General features: G+C 35.8%; 1 protein-coding gene across 2 annotated transcripts in view; it reads right to left on the bottom strand.

Annotated features, from left to right (window-relative positions):
• Positions 1-21,841, bottom strand: part of TppII (Tripeptidyl-peptidase II) — a 132,984-nt gene that overhangs the window by 25,599 nt on the left and 85,544 nt on the right. For both annotated transcript variants that reach the window (XM_069848025.1, XM_069848024.1), the window contains exons 18-23: positions 21,595-21,839; positions 20,845-20,923; positions 16,436-16,586; positions 13,937-14,216; positions 10,112-10,334; positions 7,127-7,343 (exon numbers count right to left, since the gene is read on the bottom strand). In XM_069848025.1, coding sequence (XP_069704126.1) covers positions 7,134-7,343; positions 10,112-10,334; positions 13,937-14,216; positions 16,436-16,586; positions 20,845-20,923; positions 21,595-21,839 — 1,188 coding nt within the window. In that variant the 3' untranslated portion in view covers positions 7,127-7,133. The remainder of the gene's footprint in view (positions 1-7,126; positions 7,344-10,111; positions 10,335-13,936; positions 14,217-16,435; positions 16,587-20,844; positions 20,924-21,594; positions 21,840-21,841) is intronic.

Raw genomic sequence — 21,841 nt, 5'->3', positions numbered from 1 at the left:
TAAAAACAGTGCCACAAAAACCAGACTTGTATTATAATTGAGGCCTAAGCCATTTCAAGTGTGAAATAAGTCTATTTATACATTACATGGTACTATCAGTGTATTGTGCAGCGTCTTCTTCCATGAGATACTGCATTGGGTAGTAATGAAGGATTTGAAAGAAATTATGGTACTACCGGTATTACTTTTTAATGTTGTTCCTTTCTCTTTCAAATTATTTTTGTTATTTCTAGACCTAAACTAAACTTTCACTTTAATAAAACAGAGGTGTGTGGTGCTAAAAACTTAAAAGTTGGAGATAAAGATACAATTTATTTGTTTTCTTTCATCCTATAACATTTTTAATTTGTACATTGTATATAGTGTACTATTTTTATTTTCCTAAAAAGAATATCTGAAAACTCTTACACGAACACTTACACATACACACACCCTAGTACATGATATAACTCTCCACAGATACACATCATGTACAGTGTGACCCACAGAAGTGGTGTACAACTAGAAAATGGGTCACAGTCCTGCCATCTATCCACAATATGCGGAACCACAATCACATAAAGTGAAGTGGGTAGGCATTGGATACATACATATGTACATCTGAAAACTTGGGGTTGTATTATATTCAAGGTCGTACTAGATTTGGGCCAATATGGTATATAAGACACAGACAGAAGATTGGTTACCTTGTTGGTTGAATTCCAGTGACAAGCACTTGACAGTTAAGTACCCAATTTGAGCATTTTGACTCATTTCGGCTTAAATGGTAATGATTTTAAAATTGTGTATATCATACATGTACATTAGCAGGTACTGTTATACACAAAAGGCTATGGATCAGTGACATTTTCAATCAACATGTTCTTGCTCTTTTTGAAGAGACCTTTGCTAATTCCTGTAATACCACCTGTTACCAACAGTTTATGTGTGTATTTAACTCATCATTCTGATGTCGGAACCATAGGTTTCAGTACCTACAAAGAATTTAATTATATTTATTTGCTAGCAGGGGTAGAGGGATAAGTTGTAAGCTTATCACCTCAGACGCCACCTAGTATGTAACTAAGGTATTATTAGGACAGGAAAGAGGAGATACAGTGAAACCTCTATAAGATGCTCTTCAAGGAACTGTATAAAAATAGCGTATTAAATGGGACTGTGTATTAGCGATAGTGGGTCATTTTTTAATTTTTTAAATTTTAACACAAAGGTATGAATCAGCATAAACATTTGTTAAAGAAATTTAAGGATTAAATAATGTAAGTATGTAGGATAAAAGGTAATTTTATTTTACTTCCTTTCAGAAAATGTCAGAACAAATACACTGTCTTATCAATTAATGTGCCACTTTATTAAAAAAGTCAAAAATTGTTTTCTGTCTTGCACTTAATCCAGTACTATGAATAATTGCATTTTCCACACGATTTAAATCGGAAGTGACATCAGTAATTTGACCACTAGAAACATTAATGAATCTATGAATCACAGACATTGCGGCAAAGGCTTCGTTGCAAGAAGGATTTGGAATGTCTACCACTTCCACTTCCTCTTTGTCTAGTCATCACTGACAATGTGATTTAAAACTACCAGCAAGAAGGACAGGCTCTGAATAGAGTAGTCTTGCAGGTACATTCCATTTTATTATATTCACCAAATACAGACTCCTACAAATTCTTAAATATATGGGTGCAAGCAATAAATGTAGAAGTCCAGGAAAATTTTCTCAGTATCTTTTAAAGTACGATATTTTAGAATTTTCAACAGATGAAAGAGTGTATTAAATGGAATGATGAGCATATTAAGCGGTGAATTTTGCATAATTTTATATAGGGATGTCAACGGACCAGATGAAAAGAGCGTATAATGTGGAATAGCGTACAAACAGGCATGTATTATCGGAGTTTCACTATATTTGGTCCAGAGGCTCTAATTTAGGCTTTAGGCTTGGAGGTCTTTAATATGTGCTGAAAAACTCCGACATAGGACTCACGACAAGTCCCTCCTGGAGAATTTGTGCTCTGGATTTTTGCATCCTGAAAAATCCATCAACCCCAGCCTGGTTTAAACCGCCAAGAGTTTAGAATTGAATAATGGCAAACCTAGGTATAACATTTTGTTTTATTAATCTCAGCTCATGACCTGTGCAGTAGCTGCGTGGTCTAAGGCATCATGTCTTCAGCTAGAGATACGAAATAAGCACTGGTTCAAGTCATCGATGGGAAGGAAATTTTCTCACGAAATTTCGACCAATGTCCACCCAGCACCATGACGAATTTGGGATGCTACAGTGAGTAACAAAATCTGGTTTTGTAGGCCACCGATAACTCAGTTGCCAGATTTGGAGATGGGAAATAAGGAATACCTTTCATCCACATTCGGTTTCTTAGAAAAAAAAAAACCTTTCACTGAGCATATAATAAGAGAATGTATTACATATTAATAAAATTAATCATGTTATGATTTATGCATTATATATTGTAATTATTCATTACAGCAAAACTATAAATATAATTATACTATGAACTTAAGTCCTTTTTATACATTCTTACATTATATATATATTTTTCACTTGAATATGTCATATTTAACCATTATCTGTCAAATAAAACCTTCATTTTTGATAAGATTTGCAGTATTTCTATTTCTTTCATCCTTCCATTTTATAGCCATTACTGAAAATATTCTCGCCATAAATGCATTTGATGGAAAAAAGCTTGCAAAAACTTGATTACAATTTTACAATATTTTTCGGATTTTTATACATCAGTTTAATCTATAAAATACATCCATCTTTCTGGTATGTCATACTAAACTTACTATGCTGCCACCAGCCCCACTGCAAATGTGATGTAGGTACTATGCATAGGATTTGAAAATTGAAAATGGAACATTTGAATGTATGCATAACAAAAAAAGCTAAAACCGTATTGTTCCAGGTAAAACTGTACATCTGGCAACCCTACCTATAACAACTGAAGGAATCACTGTGCAGACCACATATTAGACCTGTATTGGTTAGATGATCGTTCACCTCTGCTGAGGCATGTAGACATGAAATCAGTAGTCGGCCTTGACTCTTCATGGACTGTCATGTTATGGATTATTATTATTATTATTATTATTATTATTATTATTATTATTATTATACCTTAACTCATGAAAAAAGAGATCTTTCACATGCTCTAAATCTACTACACGAGCTATACTGTCAAGCTACACTATGCTACACCAAAAAGGACGACTCTTTTTGAATATTAATTGCAATCATCTTTGTCAAAGAATAGGCCTTTGAGCCTGTTCCAGAACTGCAAGCAATTGCTGTATCCACTTCATGGTAGGTTTTCTATTATTTTCTTGTCCTTGGAGATTTAATATGTTATCAATGCTATTTTATATAGACCTACTGTATTGTTTTGTAGTAGGCTACATGTGAATACCAATCTTGGTCGTATTCCTTTTAAGGATATTAATTCCTTCCTTTTTATCCATTAGTATCTAACATTGAGCCACAAATTAAAGAAAGCACATAGTACCAATACTTGGTAAACTTCATTAAAATTTAAGATCTTGGTTTACCTCATGGTGTTAGTGTGCCACAAAGAAATTGCGATGTATTTAATTTCCACCTACATTTTTATATCTTGTTCACTTATGGAATTATTAATAGTTCAAATCGTCCACATATTTTTTTACCTTTTTTTATTGCCATTTTTGCTTTATTGATCTTCTTCTTCAAATGCTAGAACTTTTGTAATTTCAGTCAATCAAAATATGTCACAAGCTGTTCATTATGTGTAATATCTCTACATATAAATGGAAAATGTTTCATTTTAAAAAACCTCAATGTGTGTTCAGGCTGTCATATAAGCACTGACCACTTTTCAAATGTTGTTGTTTTCTAATGCCTTGTTACTAAATCTACGTATTACTCTGTGAAAAGATTTATTAAATCTACATACTTAGACTTCAACAAACAAAATTTGATAACACAATCTCAAGGGAAAAAAATGGAACTCTCTGCATCATAATCCACAGTTAATTCCCGATTTACCACGAAAATCGTCTGTAGCTGCATTTAGATTGGCAACAGACCATGACTGTTTGGCCAAACATCTGTTTAGAATTGGAATATATCAGTCCCCTAACTGCCCATTGTGCAACTCAAACCAAGCAATGGATTCGGAACACCTCAAAATCTGTGCTTCATTGGCTGACTATGATAATATCTTTGAAAAATATTGGAGTGCAAGAGGTCAAATGACTCTTCAAATGTTCACAAAGTCATTAGTGGCTGTTTGTTGAAATAATATCTGTACCCCTCCTATCAGTAGTACAAAACCTACAATCATTTCAGGCTTTCTTGAAAGGTCTGAACACACAAAAACCATACAGAAACAGGTTTAGGTTTCATAGTTATAGAGTATCCTGCAGTTTCGTTTATCTTTATACATAAGAACAAGAGAAATTTACCCATTTCACAATATTATATGGATGGCCTTTCATAATAAGTGTCCACTTATCACGAAGTGCAAACCACTTCACGTGTTTTCTACTTATTTTATGCAATTTGGAAAACCAGACAAATATGATTCTTTAATGACAACTTTACAGTATCTGCAGCTTGTAATAGTTTTGCAGTACATTGTTACCATTCAACTCCATAGTAAATCTACAAAGCAATTCAAACAGTGACTTAGTTTATAAAATAATTTTCTGATCCCTTTTTGACCAATTTATTGGTATTATTGCCCTGAATCTCTTGATAAATATGAACTTGATTCAAGTGTAATCAACCAAAATCACGACAATTTTTTTATCCTGTGGTGGTCCTTAACTGATCACTGTTGACACAATCATCTCCTAACTATCATGAATAAAGATAGTAGATCTTTTTACTATCTTATACATTGCTTGTTATGCACCATATGAAGATGAACTACATTACATCAGGATGATGATGACGATGATGATGATGAAACAAATGACGGAATTCTGGTAGGGGGAACAGGAATATCTCCTCAAAACTTGTCACAAACGCCATCTTTGTTCTTCACAAATTCACTTACAATTTTAAAGATTTTAACTGGAGGTCTGGCATGAAAACCCGACTCTACAGTAGTTTAGTTAACAGTGCACCTGACTCTAGGAACTTCATGATTAATTTAGATCATGTCTTAAGTTCCCAAAATAGCTTGGTCATCAGATAATATGTAAATCATCTAATTATTTCCTAATCTCATACCAGTACTACATAAATAATAAATCATGGACAATTAGAAGCATAGGAACAACTGGATAATATGCACGGCAGACCAACGTCGGTAGTCGATGTTGCTTGCTGGCCACTAGTCACTGGGCCATACCGAGTAGTGTCAAACAAAAGATAATCGAAATGGTGGTAGTAAAATTCACAACTATATTCTTAAATAATTCACTCCATTAATCAAGTGTAAGGTTTATGCAGTACAACGGCAGTGTTCTGAATGCACCATAAGAAAATGCAGATGTAGTAAGATCTTAAAATAGGTTATCACAACGAAATAAAGGGCGGAAAAGGTGTGTTTCAGGTAATATCATTCAAATGAAGGAAATAAATGTCTGGTTAATGTTCACCAAAGCGTTAAGTACGTAATTATGACTGCGTTGCCGTTTTATATGTGGTCTAGAGAAAACATCTCGTCTTTTACAAAGAAAACGTTTAGTGGCCATGAAATTATTCACCACTTTCATCATATTATTGCTTATCAATATTACGAAACAAAAACTATCATAAGGGGCATGACCGATAGGATCATCTGGGCTGTCTGCGCATGCACGGACTTGGTTAATAAAACTTAAACTAACCAAACCTAACCTTCGTATAATATGCAAGCTGTGTAACTGGAGCAAGAAGGGTCTTCTTGATTTGATCTGGAATGTACACACGAAAATAAATTCAAGTAAGGATCATGCTGTCATTGCATGAGAAGTCCATGCATGGGCCACAGCAAAACTGTTCCTGTCACGAGCTCATCTAAGTCACGTGATCTACCCGCAATATTTACGCAAATACATCTCTCAGTAATGTTCAGAACGAAGGAGGTAGAGAGATAGAGAGAAAAAAAAAAAAACAAATTTCTCCTTCTAACGATGCCACAGACCAACACCATGTCTTTATGTTGGCGACATTGTGTATTTAGTTCAATTTGGTCATAATCATAACAGCACGGTTCAAAACTACCATAGCAAATTCTCCAGTTCAGCGGAAGCAAACTTACTATCGGATCAGAAGCATATGGGTAAACTCCAAAACAAATACACATTAATATCATGCTGTTGAATCATCATCATCATCATCATCATCATCATCATCATCATCATCATCATCATCATCATCATCATCATCATCTTCCAATCAAGTATTAGACCATATGTTCCATTACAGTCTCATGCCATCTTTTAGCCAGATATCCAATAGATCTCTTTCCTCTGGGATGATACCACAGTATCTGTTTGGGAATTCTTCCTCTATTCATTCTTTTAACATGGTCACTCCAATTTTTCCTTAGTTTTCCAATGTACTCTAACACTGACTCTACCTCTAGTTCTTCCAAGATGTCTGTTTTCTTTTTTAAGGTCCCAAACCAGCAGTCCATCTCATAAACCTCATTTCTGATGCAGTAATTCTAGAGGCGTTGCATTTTCTGATGGTCCATGCTTTGCTATAATAAGCCAAGATAGATCAGGCAAGAGTTTTATAAATTTTGATTCTAGTATGCATATGTATTAAAGATAGCCTCATTACTCAATTTATTGTACCTAATGTTTTCATAAATTTTATAATTTTGTTTGTAACATCTATATCATCTGTATTTATTTATCTAATTTAAAAAACAGCTCTCAGTATTGTGATCCAGTTTCTATATCATGCACAGTGTACATATACAGCTGCCACAATAAAGCTGAAAAAGGCTAGGGTCCAAATTGTCCACTTCTGGCATTCATCAGGCAGTATGTAAAATATGAATTCATAGAGATCCAAATATCTCTAAACCAAACATAATGTGGATGTATTATGGTAGTGATATCATGTGACTTGGTTCAGACCTTAAAATTATTGTGATATTGCTATGTAATATTAACTCACCGTGCTATCAGAAAGGTCGGTATGCTGGAGGGTACCTGACGGGCAGTGAAGACTCAATATGGCGGACGTAATGCTCCCAGCCTAGTTTTCGGCCAGCTTCGGAGCTCTTTTCTTCTAGATCACGGGAAGGCTTATCCTCTTTCAGCTTGAACAGAGTCTTAAGGACTCGGCCCCAGTACTGATGTACAACAGAGTGCCACAGCAAAAAGTATGAAACCTGTGCAAACATCGCATTATACACTAACTGTTATATTAATCAAGAGTTGCATGTATCTTCATATAAGCAAATTCATGTCTACAAATATAACACATAAAGATTTTAAGAAGTAGACACACATTTTTCTGCATGTTTATGAGTTTTGCAAGAACTACAGTATTATTCAAAAGGTGTAGACAAATTAAAGCATTTAATATGCATCCAAATAAAATGAACTTTCCATTTTCTGAATTGTACACAAACGCATTTTTCAAGATTCAAAAACTAATATAGTTGACTTCATTTATACATTTGAAGGATTGAGTAGATATACAGTATGTAATGAGCCACGTATTCCTAAGATGGTGTATGAAAGGAAGTTGGAAGAAAGAAGAAGAACAGGATGACAACAGACTTCCTGGAAACAGAATATACAGCAGTCTATGAGGAATATTGGGCTGACAGAAGATGATGTTCAAGATAGAGATCGCTGGAGGGAATTTATAAATGGAAGGAAAGAGTGAAGAATGGCTGTAATGTCATTTTATATATATACATACATACATACATATATGGAAAAAATAAGAAATAGACGAATAAAAGAAATCATGGAAGTGTAAGACGAGCAGGACATTATACATATAATAGGAAGGTCAAGGTTACAGTGGTATGGCCATATCAGAAGAATGTCAGAACAAAGATTACCAAAAATAATTAGGAAAGGAAAAAAAGGACAACCAAAGAAGTGCACACACGTACGCACATACACACAGGGTGGACTCTCACTTTCAGAGAGGAACAGAGGCTAAGGGTGTTTGAAAATAAGGTGTTTAGGAAAATATTTGGGGCTAAGAGGGATGAAGTTACAGGAGAATGGAGAAAGTTACACAACATAGAACTGCACGCATTGTATTCTTCACCTGACATAATTAGGAGTATTAAATGCAGATGTTTGAGATGGGCAGGGCATGTAGCACGTATGGTCGAATCCAGAAATGTATAGAGCAGGCATTCTCAAGCTAGTGCGGTGCTTTTTTAATGGCATCTGGTGCTCTCTTCAAGTGATTAAAAATGTGCTCGTAAGTATGAATGCTCCAGAAGTCCTTTTTTCAATTCAGACTTTGTTGTACGTACAAAATCTGAACAATAATTACGTGTTTAACTTATCCTTCAAGTATGGTCCAGAACAAATAGTGTTCCTATCCATCCATTGTAATATCTTACAGACCTGATAGGGGCTTCTCATATTTCAATTCAACAGAGAAATCAAGGTTATTCAAGAGAATAATATAGCTGCACATGAGAAACTTAAATTGATGTATCTGCAGTCCTTTTCAGCTCTGAAATATTTGTTTTTAAAGGAGAAATCATAGTCTTTGGGGAGCAGAAGATACAAAATGCTCCAAATACTGCCTCTGTCTATGTGGGGAGAGAAAAAAAAAACTATCTCACTTATGAAATACCTCAAGAACAAAGCACAATCATGATTAACTGATTTACATCTGTAAAATTATTTACATGTAGCTACAAAAGACTTCTTGGACAACACTGAAATTTTAAGTAACATTCAATTCCAAGGATATCATTGTTCTGGCGAGTCTTTAAAAAATTTATTTCTATGTTTATTTTATTTAGGTATTCATATAGGCCTATTAAATCTATTCAATTCCATGATGCTTGCTCACTTGATATTACATGTAGCAGTCCTCACAATCTTCGAAAGGTTGAGAACCCCTGATATAGAGTGTTAGTTGGGAGCCCGGAGGAAAAAAGACCTTTGGGGAGGCCAAGACGTAGATGAGATGATAATATAAAAATGGATTTGAGGGAGGTGGGATATGATGGTAGAGACTGGATTAATCTTGCTCAGGATAGGGACTGATGGTGGGCTTATGTGAGGATGGCTATGAACCTCCTGGTTCCTCAAAAGCCATTTGTAAGTAAGTAATATATAGAGTGGAAGTGAAATAACCTTGCGGATTGAAAGAGATATTAGGGTACACTGAAATGAACAGAAAACCTTTATTACATTTTGTGATTAAATGTATGGTTAATTAGAAAATTAAGTTTGAAGTTTCAGCAGTCTGACAACATCTTGTGATACAGACGTAAGAGGTCAACAAACTCAGTAACTCTGTGTATCTTACTAGACGAGCTGTTCTCTGGCGCTGTGTTGCAACCAACTCATAGTGTGTAATGCATTCAATTTAGAGATTTTTAAAATTAAATTTATACAAAAACCATCCACACTATTGAAATATGCTAGAGGGATAAATTATTCTTTATTAGTTTTCCTATCAATATGGGCAAAAATCACAATCCTACTCGCAATAGTTATCGAATAAGAGGTTGTTAAACATCTGAGAAAAAACTATTAAGTTTCCACCAATATAATATTATAGTTTTGTTACAACATGAACCGTTTCCTTTGAAAATCTGCAAGGCTATTTCACTTCCACCCTGTATATACTGGGTATATCGCACAAATTTACATAAAACAGCTGTACATATTATACTGTAATAATTTATAATCTAATTTTTATATTTAAGAAAATCAGCATTTAAAAGTGACCTTCTCCACAGGTCTAATCGATGAACTGATGACAGGGAAAATGGATAAAATCTACTCCAACACTAACTTCATGGATCACACATTTTATCTGTGCTCAAAAGAATGTGAACCAGATCGCCAGCATAGAATTCTGACACACTAATCTTTTAGATAATGGTGCGACCATAACTAAAATATTGCAGACTGTTACTTTATTTACAAAAAGCAGTATACCAACCTTAGAATCATTAGTATCTGTGAATTTGAGCACATCTCTCCAAACACTGTCAATACTGTCGAGGGAAATAACTGCAGTACCGGTACCAGCAGAAGCTTGATCCTGCCCATCACCTTCGCCTGCTTTGGTGTCAACTGCATTCTTAATTGCATAAATACGACACATAGCAGAGCCCTTCCTCGATAGGGCTTCTAGAAGTGCTGCTTTTTGACGCTCCATTAAACTACAAAACATGGATATAAATCCATTTGAGCATCAGTACATTACAACACAATAAAATACAATACAATATCGTTTTCACAGCTGTTTTTTGTCCATGAAAAATAAGACGGGTATCTGGAAACTAATTTTTAGTCTTGTTATGCAAAGTCATACACGTAGTAGGTAATATGGTGCAGTGTTTGTATACTGGGCTGCAAAAAAATGCCGAAACAAAATTATATCATTTCCGAGGACTTTAGCAAACATGGCGAGATGGAAAGCTATTTTCTTGAGATTAGTATTTTAAAAACATGTAAATACGACTTTTATAATATGTTCACGTTATTATTTAATATGAATTCATTTTAAATTATTCATATACTTTTATTTTACAACATTAATAAGAATACTATATGAAAATAGTGAAACTGCAGTTTATAATATAGTTTCCACAGCCTTCCTTATTATCCATGGATGCTATCATTCTTACAATCGATATATTGTATAAACAAAAACATGTATCAATAAAATTTTATCTATACTAATAAGAAATCTGTAACCAAAATTTTTCTGGTAATTTTCGCTTTTTCAAAAAATAATTGGTGTTAACATGTATAATTAACCATCCTGAGACCAAAAATAACATTTTTTAAATTTTTGTTTGTATGTCTGTCTTGATGTTTGCTACCTTTCCAGTGATAATGGCTGAACTGATTTCTATGAAAATTGGAATACACATTAAGTTCGTATTAACTTAGATTTTAGGCTATATGGCATTCAAAAGGGGGGTTATAAGGCAGTCTGAATTAAATAAATCGAAATATCTCGCTTATTATCGATTTTCCTGAAAAATGTTACATAATAAAAGTTTCTTTAAAAATGATTTCTGATAAGTTTTATTCTACGTAAAATTGTGATAGAACTGATATTAATAGAACTCAATATATGTGCAATGTGTATGCAGTTATAGTCATCTATTTAGTCGTGATTGGGAGGCTTGAAGAGGAATAACTTTACCGTCAAATTCGGAGCATTAGATACATACATTTAGTCGTGATTCAGATTATGCTTGCTTTCTGACTGCATTGTTGGCTGCATGGTTACTATTTATATTTTGCGTCCGAAATTAAAGCAATGGTTGATGAATTCAGAAAAGAATAATCCGATAATTTACAATGTGTAAATTTACATATGGTAACTACTGCCATAAAAGAGATAGAAAGCTTTATATCTGCCGAAATTTAGTAGTTCAGAGCAACAAAATAAATACTCTTATGGACTCTTCTTGAACCATAAAATTTGGTTATTGACGATATGAAATTTACATAAATATTTTTCTCTAATAATAAAAAGTGCTGGTAGAGAAAATTAGTAGACAATGCTTTTGGGTATGTCCAAGTCAAGAGCAAAACAGTACGTGCATTGTGAAATGTAGAATATACCCTGAGCACAGGTAGCAATAGCGTGTTTTTATACAAGGCACAATATACCACTCATAATATTTCTTTGTATAAAATTTTTCAAGAAGAATAGAGATCACTGTAAATTTCTGTAATAGGTGACAAACAACTGGAATTAATGAAAGGCGAAGTACAAGAAACATTCACTGCATCTGAGTTGGAAACAGCTATTATAAAATACTCGTAATATGTTGTTTTGTCACACCAATGATATGACATTTTCGAGTTATGTGATATTCTAAATTTTTTATCGAATTTCGTTTAGATTTCTCTCAGAGATAAAAGTTTAAGTTTCTGGATACATACACAGGTTGTAACTTTAATAATGGCAACTATTTATTTATTACGAAAATAACAGTGATACATCTGTGACACTTCTACAGTCCTTCAATGTAGTAACCAGCATTGTCTACAACTTGTTGCCAGCAATGTGGAAGTCGTAGTATCCCTGTAGCAGATCCTCTTCTAGTCATGTTTCTGATGGACCACCCTACCACCTGCAGAATACCGGGAACAGTCTGGAATCGAACGTCACGAAGTGGTTCCTTCATCTTTGGGATTAAATCATAATCACAGGGGCTTAAGTCCAGTGAATATGGTGGATGGAAAAGCACTTCCCACCCCCAGCGATGTTACAAATCAGTTACAGGGTGTGCCGTGTGCGCCCTTGCATTATCCTGCAAAATGATGGGAATGTTCTGCAAAACGTGTGGACACTTTCTTCACAATGCTGGTCTCAGATTATGCTCCAAAAAATGACGGAAATACTGTGCACTAATATTCAGTCTCTGAGGGACGGTATGTGTTATGATGACGCGTCACAGTCGTACACAACAATCAGCATAACTTTCACATTCATATGGGTACGACGCATCACTGTTTTGCGTGGTGACCCGTAATGACGCCACTCATTTGATTGGCGCTTAGTAGAGGTTTGTATGACCTGGCCCATGTCTCATCAAGAGCAACAATACGCCGTAAGAAGGCATCTCCTTCAGGATCACAACGTTCCAAGTGAGTTTCAGCGGTGTCATATCGTATCCATCGCTGTGCCTCCGTCAAATCCCAGGGAACCCACCGAGATGCAATTTTTCTCATTTTTAGGCAATTCTTTAGAATATGAAACAGTCATATGCGATATTCCTATATCCTGGGCTAACTCATGTACCATCTGTCGTCGATTGTTGTCTAATAGCGCGGAAACAGCTTGCACTTCCTCTTCACTAACACTCGGACGAGCCATGTTTTTCACGCAGTCACGCCCCTCGTTGAAGGCTCGAACCCATCTCACCACACTCCTATATGGTAAGGCCATCTCTCCACATGCCTCAACAAGACCGTCATGACATTGTCATGCTATACGACCACGGGGAGATTGAATTTTCAGCCAAAATCGCTGTTCCTGCTTTGTAAACATGGCAAAACACAACTGCTTAGAGCTGTAACTAACAGAAGAGTAACTTCAACTCTCCACGGCGCATGCACTGTGAGTTGGACAGAGGAGTCCTTTTAGGGGGGGAGGAGGACAGACACAGACTAATTGTGGTAGAAGTGACAACAATTAACTCCACCTCGTTTCACTTTTACAGACGTGTTGCTACTATTAAAGTTACACCCCACGTAATTATTATGAGAATATACAAGGTGAGTCACTGAAGTGCAAACCAGTGCCCAGCATATTATATGTTATTTCTATCAAATGCAAGTTTCTAAATAAATAAAACACAGCTACATAAGATGGACAATCGAACACTATGATTTCTCCAATATATGCTTGAGTATGAAGACCACATCCATTGTACTACGATTATTCTTAGAACCTTGATGATCTTTAAGAATTTAGACTTTTATGTCCATTTTTTATTTAATTGTCCCTAGTCAGTCTGAGTGTTAGAACTATAATTCTGAGGTGGCGGTGGAAGTGAAATGATATTCTGTTTTTCCTGCAGTTTCCTACATTTCATAGATATATATAACAAAAGATTGCTAGTTTTACTTATTTTCTGAAAGAACCACTCTTTTTTTGTTTTCTTTTTAGGTTACTTGTGTTTCCCTTGCCAACAGTACATACACACATACTACTTTGTTCTTGTTTTGGAAGGAAAATAGGTTAAAGTTTTTAATGTTACTGAGTTCATAAGGAAAATTCACACATTACACTCACGTCTTAGTTTTGGTTGCATCAGGGCGGTGGTCTGCCTTTGTACCAAAGTAGGCAAGAAGTTGTGTCTGGTCCACAGCATTTATGATAATATCTGCCACATTGATGATCTGACTGGCTGCAGCAGTGATTGCATTATCTGTGTCCACGTTTTCTATGAAAGGTAATTGTTTCTTCAACTCACTGGACTCCAGACACTGCAGCATTGCAGTATGTGCTGTGAGATGATCAGGATACGTGGTCTTCAGTTCTTCATACAAGGATGTAGCCTGCTCACCTGGTTCTGTAAGTAAATTCATATAGACGGTGGTGGTTGTGATGGTATTAGTAGCAGTAGTGGTATTCTTTTTAACTAATGTCGCACATATTGACGTGTAGTCATTTGTGCCTCTGCCTACTTTTTGGTGATTATGATGAAGAATCTTGTTCTGAGGTTGGGGCATCCATTAGGTAGGACCCTGTTAGCCTGTATGATAGGATGACGTATGAGTATGGAAGTAGGCAGGATGGATGAAGGAAATAAAGATGGCGAAATGAACACATGGTCTGAGCTGAAACTTATCCAGCAATTGCTTTTAACAGGTTGAAGGAAAAACACCAGAAAAACTTCAACCAGACAACTTGTCCCAATCAGGATTTGATCCCCGGCACGCTAGTTTCGTAGTTTGACACACTGACCACCACTCCAAAGCAGTACTAGTGGCAGCAGCAGTAGCAGTTGTAATAATGATAATAATAATAATAATAATAATAATAATAATAATAATAATAATAATAATAATAATTTACACACAAATTAATGAGAACAATAATTCTGAATGATATTCTTATTAAATCACTGACAACTTTCAGAAAAAATATTTCTACAATAATTGCGGCCAGGTAGCTCAGTTGGTGGCAGGATTTTTTCTCGTTGCCAAACTTTCAGAACGGCCCCGAGGTTCACTCAGCCTCCTGTAAAATTGAGTACCGGGTCTTTCCCAGGGGTAAAAGGCAGTCAGAGCGTGGTGCTGACCACACCACCTCATTCTAGTGCCGAGGTCATGGAAAGCATGGGGCTCTACCTCCATGCCCCCCAAGTGCCTTCATGGCATGTTACAGGGATACCTTTACCTTTACAATAATAATTATGAAATATATATATCACGAAAAGTTTGGAAACATTTACATTTTTAGTGTTTTCTGGATTTATACTCCATCTCGGTAGTTAAGGACTTTTCCGAATTATGGATATTTGTATACCTCGTAATACAGTTAATATTTATAAAATTTATAACTAATTTAATTTAACGATTTTAATAATTTGGTTACATGAGCCCATTAAAAAGTTGAAAATGCAAATGTTTCCAAACTTTCTCTACGGTCAACAGTGATCTTCAAATAATTAATTAGCACCTAATTATTTATTCAATCATTTCTTGTCATTGTTGTGTGACTCCATTAAACTTAAACATATGTATGTTATTTATACTTTCAACTGCCTATTGTACAATATGCTGTCTTTGTGGCAGCCTGTTAATACAGGGAGGTGTTATCGTTTAGATAAATAAATAAAAAATACAACTGAAAAATGAAATTTAAAGATATGCAGCATAATGGAAAAGTAATTTTAGTTTCGATAGTAACAGATGCCTTGATGGAATTCTACTCTTCAATAAAATCTATGAGAAAGGTAGATGTAAATTCAGTAATATACAGTGATACATATGATATTTCCGGAGCTAGGCCAGTAGAATGAACCCGAGAGGTGGAACTTAAACTGAGAGGATTCAATCTGACATCAGGATGGGAATCCGGCGTGGCTTAGTGGATAGTGTCAGCAGATAGTGCTGAAAACCTGGGTTCAAATCCTGGTGCTGGAGAGAATTTTTCTTTGTTCCACTCATCCTTCATATGATGATGCAGAATTTCTGCACGGAAATATCACATGTACTTCGGTACATCATAATAATATATAAATAATCACTTTGTGATTTAAGACGGTGCTTACTCCGTTGGATCCTGGCCAGTCACTCATAAAGAGTGCACCTCTGCACATGTATGGATATTGTGCCGCTGTCATAGATCTATGATGCAGTGCATGAGGGTAGGCCACTAGAGGGAACCCAAGAGGTGGAACTTAAACTGAGAGGATTCAATCCGACATTGGGATGGAAATCCGGTGTAGCTTAGTGGATAGAGCATCAGCACGTAGAGCTGAAAACCCGGGTTCAAATCCCGGTGCCGGAGAGAATTTTTCTGTCTCACTCATCTTTCATCATATGATGATGCAGAATTTCTGCACGGAAATATCATATGTACTTCGGTACATCATAATAATATATCATCAATATCACAAACACCATAAGCTACCATTCACCACTTCCTCCTCTTCCTCATTATCATAATCATATTAATGAAATCATTGCAAGTAATGTCACTGTTCACCTTGTTGTCACTGTCAACATCAACATCCATAAATACAAATAAATTTCAACCAATATCAATGAATAATTGTCTTACCAAGCTTGGCCAGCCAAGTAGTTTTCAGATCCCTGAGTGCTTCAGTGTACTCATCCCACTTTGTCTTTTCTTTGTCTTTTGAATCAGATGCCTTTGTGTTGCAAGACTTCTTAGGAGCCTCTGGCAAGACATATTTGAATGGGTACACATCCTATAAAAGCAGATATAACCCAATAAGAAAAGTGAGTTAATAAAGAATGCTTCGAAACTACTTTATATTTTGGTCAGAGCATCGTGCCAACCACACCACTTCATTCTAATGCCGAGGTCATGGAAAGCATGGGGCTCTACCTTCCTACCCCCCAAGTGCCTTCATGGCATGTTACGGGGATACCTTTACCTTTTTTATATATTTAATTTCTTACACTCAGACAAATCAACACATTCTTTCTACTTAATACACAAACTAACGAACAAAGTACTAAATTAAGTACCTAACAAAATGATAGACTAAGAAATAAATAAAACAAAAGCAAGGTCTAACTAACTGACTACCTAGCTACCTTATCTACCTACTTACCTACCTGCTCACATAAGAAAGTGAAAACAATATAAAACAGTAACTACTTAACAAAAGAATAATTACCTAATAGTCTAACAAACAAAATAATACAAAATAATAACTACCCAACTGGTCAACAAAATAAAACGTTATAAAATAATTCCTAACAAGAAAAAACAATATAAAATTAAAACGTTGCAATGATCACAACAAAATAGTAACAACCCAACTAACTTACATAACAACAATTATCTTGTAACAAAACAATGTGACTATCCAACTCACTATCACAGCAAAACACTATAAATTAATAACTGCCTATCTGGCAAATAAAACAAAATAAAAAAAATAAGCACTTTTTTCATTTTTCATTTAGTGTTCTGCCCAAGGGCAGGTCTTTCACTGCAAACCCAGCTTTCTCCAATCTTTCCTAGTTACTGCCTTCATTTTTGTTTCCTCATAATGATCCATATATCTTAATGTCGTCTATGATCTGATATCTTCTTCTTGCCCAAACTCTTCTCCCAATCACCATTCCTTTCAGTGCATCCTTCAGTAGGCAGTTTCTTCTCAGCCAGTGACCCAGCCAATTCTTTTTCCTCTTCCTGATCAGTTTCAACATCATTCTTTCTTCACCCACTCTTTCCAACACAGCTTAATTTCTTATTCTGTCTGTCCACTTCACATATTCCATTTTTCGCCATATTCACATTTCAAATGCTTCTATTCACGTCTGTTCACTTCGTCGTAATGATCATGTTTCTGCCACACTCTATACAAAGCACTTCACTAGTCTATTCCTTAGTTCTTTTTCCAGAGGTCCGCAGAAAATGTTCCTTTTTCTGTTAAAAGCTTCCTTGGCCATTGCTATGCTTCTTTTGACTTCCTGGCAGTAGCTCATGTTACTGCTTAGTACACCCCAAGTATTTGAAGCTGTCCACTTGCTCTACTGCCTCATTTAGAATTCGCAAGTTTATCTTCTGTATTTTTCTTCCTATGACCATGCTCTTCGTCTTATTTGCATTTATCTTCATTCCATACTGCTCACAGCTGTCATTTAGCTCCATTAGTATATCCTTTAGTATCATTTCCTCTTCTGCTAACAATGCCGTATCATCAGCCAATCTTATGCACTTTATTCTTCTTCCTCCTACTATCACTCCTCCCATGTTATGAAAACAGTTCTTTACTAAATCCTCCACGTAGATGTTGAATAGGGTAGGTGATAAAGGACATCCTTGATGTACACCTCTTCCAATTTCACTTCCTTCTGACATTTCTTCTCCTATCCTGACTTTCACTCGTTTCATATAAAGATTACTGAACAGTCTTCTCTCTTTTCAATCCACGCCAATTTTTTTTAGGATCCCCACCAGTTTATTCCAATCCATTCTGTCAAAAGCCTTTTCTAAGTCCACAAATGCTACATACACTTCTTTATTCTTCTCTAGGTATCTTTTGCTGATTGTCCATACCAGTCCAATTGCATCTCTCATACCTTTTCCCTTCCTGAAACCAAACTGCTCTTCTTCCAACTGTTCTTCCATCTTAGAATATAAATGTCGATTCGGTATTCACAAGAGAATCTTTGCTGGTGCGATATTAGATTGATAGTCCTGAACTTACATTTCTTAGCATTATTTTCTTTGGTATTGGAATCAACACTGTCTCCATAAAAACTTCAGGTCATTCGCTTTTCTCATATATTTCGTTGCATAATGATAAAATTTTCTTCTTGTCTTCACCCAAGCATTTCACTAATTCAATGGGGATTCAATGGGGATCCTGTTGTTTTTTCATTCTTCATTTCCTTAAGTGCTAGTTCAACTTCTTCACTTAAAATAGAAAATCTTTTTTCGTCTTTTGATAAGAATTCTTCGTCTTCTATAGCTAAGTCATCTGGATGATTCCTTGTCTCATATAACTCTTCTACATATTTCGTCCATCTGTTTAGTATTCCTTGTTCATCTGTTATTTCATTTCCAATGTCGTCCTCTATCAACCACATGGATTTGTTGTTCCTATTTGTGAAGTCCAAACATTTTACTTCGCAGTACATTAAATCATATCTTCCTTTTCTCTCTAGATCCTCTATTTCTTCACATTTCTCTTTCATCCAGTCTTCTTTTACTTTATCAGTTTCTCTTCTTAGTTCGCTGTTTAGTTTCCTGTAATTTCTTCTACCTTCTTCTGTGTTGATGTTTTTCCATTTTCTCCTCTCCTCCTTCTTCTCCAACATTTTCCCTATGTACGCACTTAATCAAAATAAAATAATGAAACAGTATAAAGCAATAATTACTTAATAGAATAAAAAACTACCCTACAAGATGAATACTGTATAATTAATGCGCACAAAAAATAACTAAAATAATAACTAAATGATTAGTAAAATAATGTTCACATTGGCCACCCAACACCATTACCTCCTGGCTTAGTTATCTCATGAGTGATGCCTTATTGGTGTCACTTATGTTATAAGGTTCCAAGCAGTCTTCGAACAAAACATATCTACCTAATAAAAACTATAACTAGCTAACTAAATACATAACTACCTACGTAATTAACAAAAAAAAAAATAAACTACGAGGTGCTACACAAAAGTTCCCGAAATTCATGAGTGGCTCGTGACCGAGAGCTAGTACAGCAAAATGCCTCTAGGTGACACTTCATACATCTCTCATGAGTCAGTGTGCCAAGCAGCTTCGTTCTGAGTGGACGCATTTAGTATTTGTAAGCGTTTTTCCATTGTTACATGTTGCAGTTTCACAATGACACATTTGAGGGAGCAGGGCATCTGCGTAAACTTTTGTTTCAAACTCAGGAAAACTTCTGCAGAAACACATCAAATGTTAAAGCAAGCATTTTGAAAAGATGCTCTAGTACAGTCTCAAACCTACGAGTGGTTCGAGCATTTTAAAAATGGTCGAACATCGGTTGATGCCGATCGTTCTGGACAGCCATCAACTGGCACTACACCTGAAAATGCCGTTGCTGTTTGGAGTGTGATCGTGCAAGATCGCAGGCAGACCATTCACGACGTCTGCAACATTGTTGGACTATCGTATGGCACATGCCAGAGGATTTTGTTCGATGAATTCAACATGAGAAGGATTGCGGCAAAGTTTGTTCCACAACTACTGAGTGCTGAGCAGAGACAGCATCGGCTGGAAGTCTGCAGGGATCGTCAAAATCAGCTTCATGATGACCCAAACTTCCTTTCCAAGGTTGTCACAGGTGATAAAAGTTGGGTTTATGGCTACGACCCCGAAACCAAACAGCAGTCTTCTCAATGGAAAAGTCCATCTTCGCTCCACTCCAAAAAAGCCCGTTAAGTGAAGAGCAATGTGAAGTCCATGCATGTTTTTTCGACATTGAAGGAATTATCCACAAGGAGTCTGTCCCTCCTGCTATGACAGTGAATGCAGTGTTCTAGCATGACATCTTGAGGTGGTTGAGGGAGAAAGTGAGGGGAAAATATCCGGAAATGTGGTGCATAGGCAATTGGTTTCTCAGTCACGACAATGCAAGGCCGCATACCGCTTTCATCATGCAAGACTTCCTGAGGAAAAACAAAATGACAACCGTTCCTCATCCACCATATTCGCCAGATTTAGCCCCATGCGACTTCTTTTTGTTCCCCCAAGATGAAAATCATTTTGAAAGGTCGAAGATTTGAGACAGTTGAGGAAATTAAGCAAAATCGCAAGAGGTGTTCAACAAACTCTCAAAAAAGGACTTCCAGATGGCATTCAATATTTGGAAGAAGTGCTGAGAGCGATGTATACACTCACAAGGGGACTATTTCGAAGGTGATAGTGGTGCATAAGGTCGGAGTATGGTGTAATTCCATTTATTAAGGCATTTCAGGAACTTTGGGTAGCACCTCTTCCCATCCAAATACACTCACCACTTTCTTGCCAATCTCATCCTTGGAATATGTTATTGTCCCGGACAAGAACTGTCCCATAGTTGCCCCTTTACTAGCTCTGAAATTAATTAGACAACAATATTTAATCATATTCATGCTAAAATTAAAAAAGTGAAGTTACATTTCGAACATTCTAAACAAGCCTCCTAATACTATTTTATTTGTAATATTGAATTAATAATTAATAATACAAAACAATGGCTACTCAACTGACAAACAAAATAAAATGTTACAAAATAATGTACTTTGGTACATCCTAATAATATTTAACAAGACATAATAATAAAAAATAAAAATGGCATATTTGTATGTACAATACATGCATACTGAGGTAGGAGAGCTAGAAAGAAAGTAGTGGCAGTCAATCTCATACTGTTACAAAGCAAAGACAAATGATTTAGTCATGCTGTCTACAGGTAGTAAGATGTTTGTAGAAAGTTTGATATGCTCAGTTGGTTAAGGTCACAGCTTGAGAATATCACACTGGCAAAGCTCTTTTGTTCCAATATGTTTATCAAAGTGAAGTTACATGTCTCGGTTAAAACAGAGGTGGCACAAGGACATGATGTTGAAGACAAATTGCAAGGTCTTCACGAGACATGTGGTACCTAAAACTCTGGTGCGGTGTCAGTATTTCACTGTGATGTTAAAGATATTTTGAGACAATGGGGAAGGAATTTTACAGAGAAAAAAAAAAGTACTTATTACACTTAACATTAGGATACTTACTTATCATTTGTCAATGGTGCTATGTAGATTGGCATAATTTGACCTTGACAGAGTGTAGCACTTAGCATTTTTTTCCCACATGTTGTGGCCTGAGTCTGATTTGCGTATACATCTAACGAAACTGTTGCTGGTAACTTGTGACTCAATAACAAAGGCTGATCAAGCATTTTATCTAGAAGATCCTTTCTTTCATGTCGGACATGGAGTTTGAGAACATAATCTCCTTTCTCGACCTTGGCCATGTACT

The sequence above is a fragment of the Periplaneta americana genome, chromosome 15 (genome assembly GCF_040183065.1).
Source record: "Periplaneta americana isolate PAMFEO1 chromosome 15, P.americana_PAMFEO1_priV1, whole genome shotgun sequence".
NCBI classification, from domain to species: Eukaryota; Metazoa; Arthropoda; class Insecta; order Blattodea; family Blattidae; genus Periplaneta; species Periplaneta americana.
The sequence above is the reverse complement of the archived record's forward strand: the minus strand, read 5'-3'. Positions and strand labels throughout refer to the sequence as shown.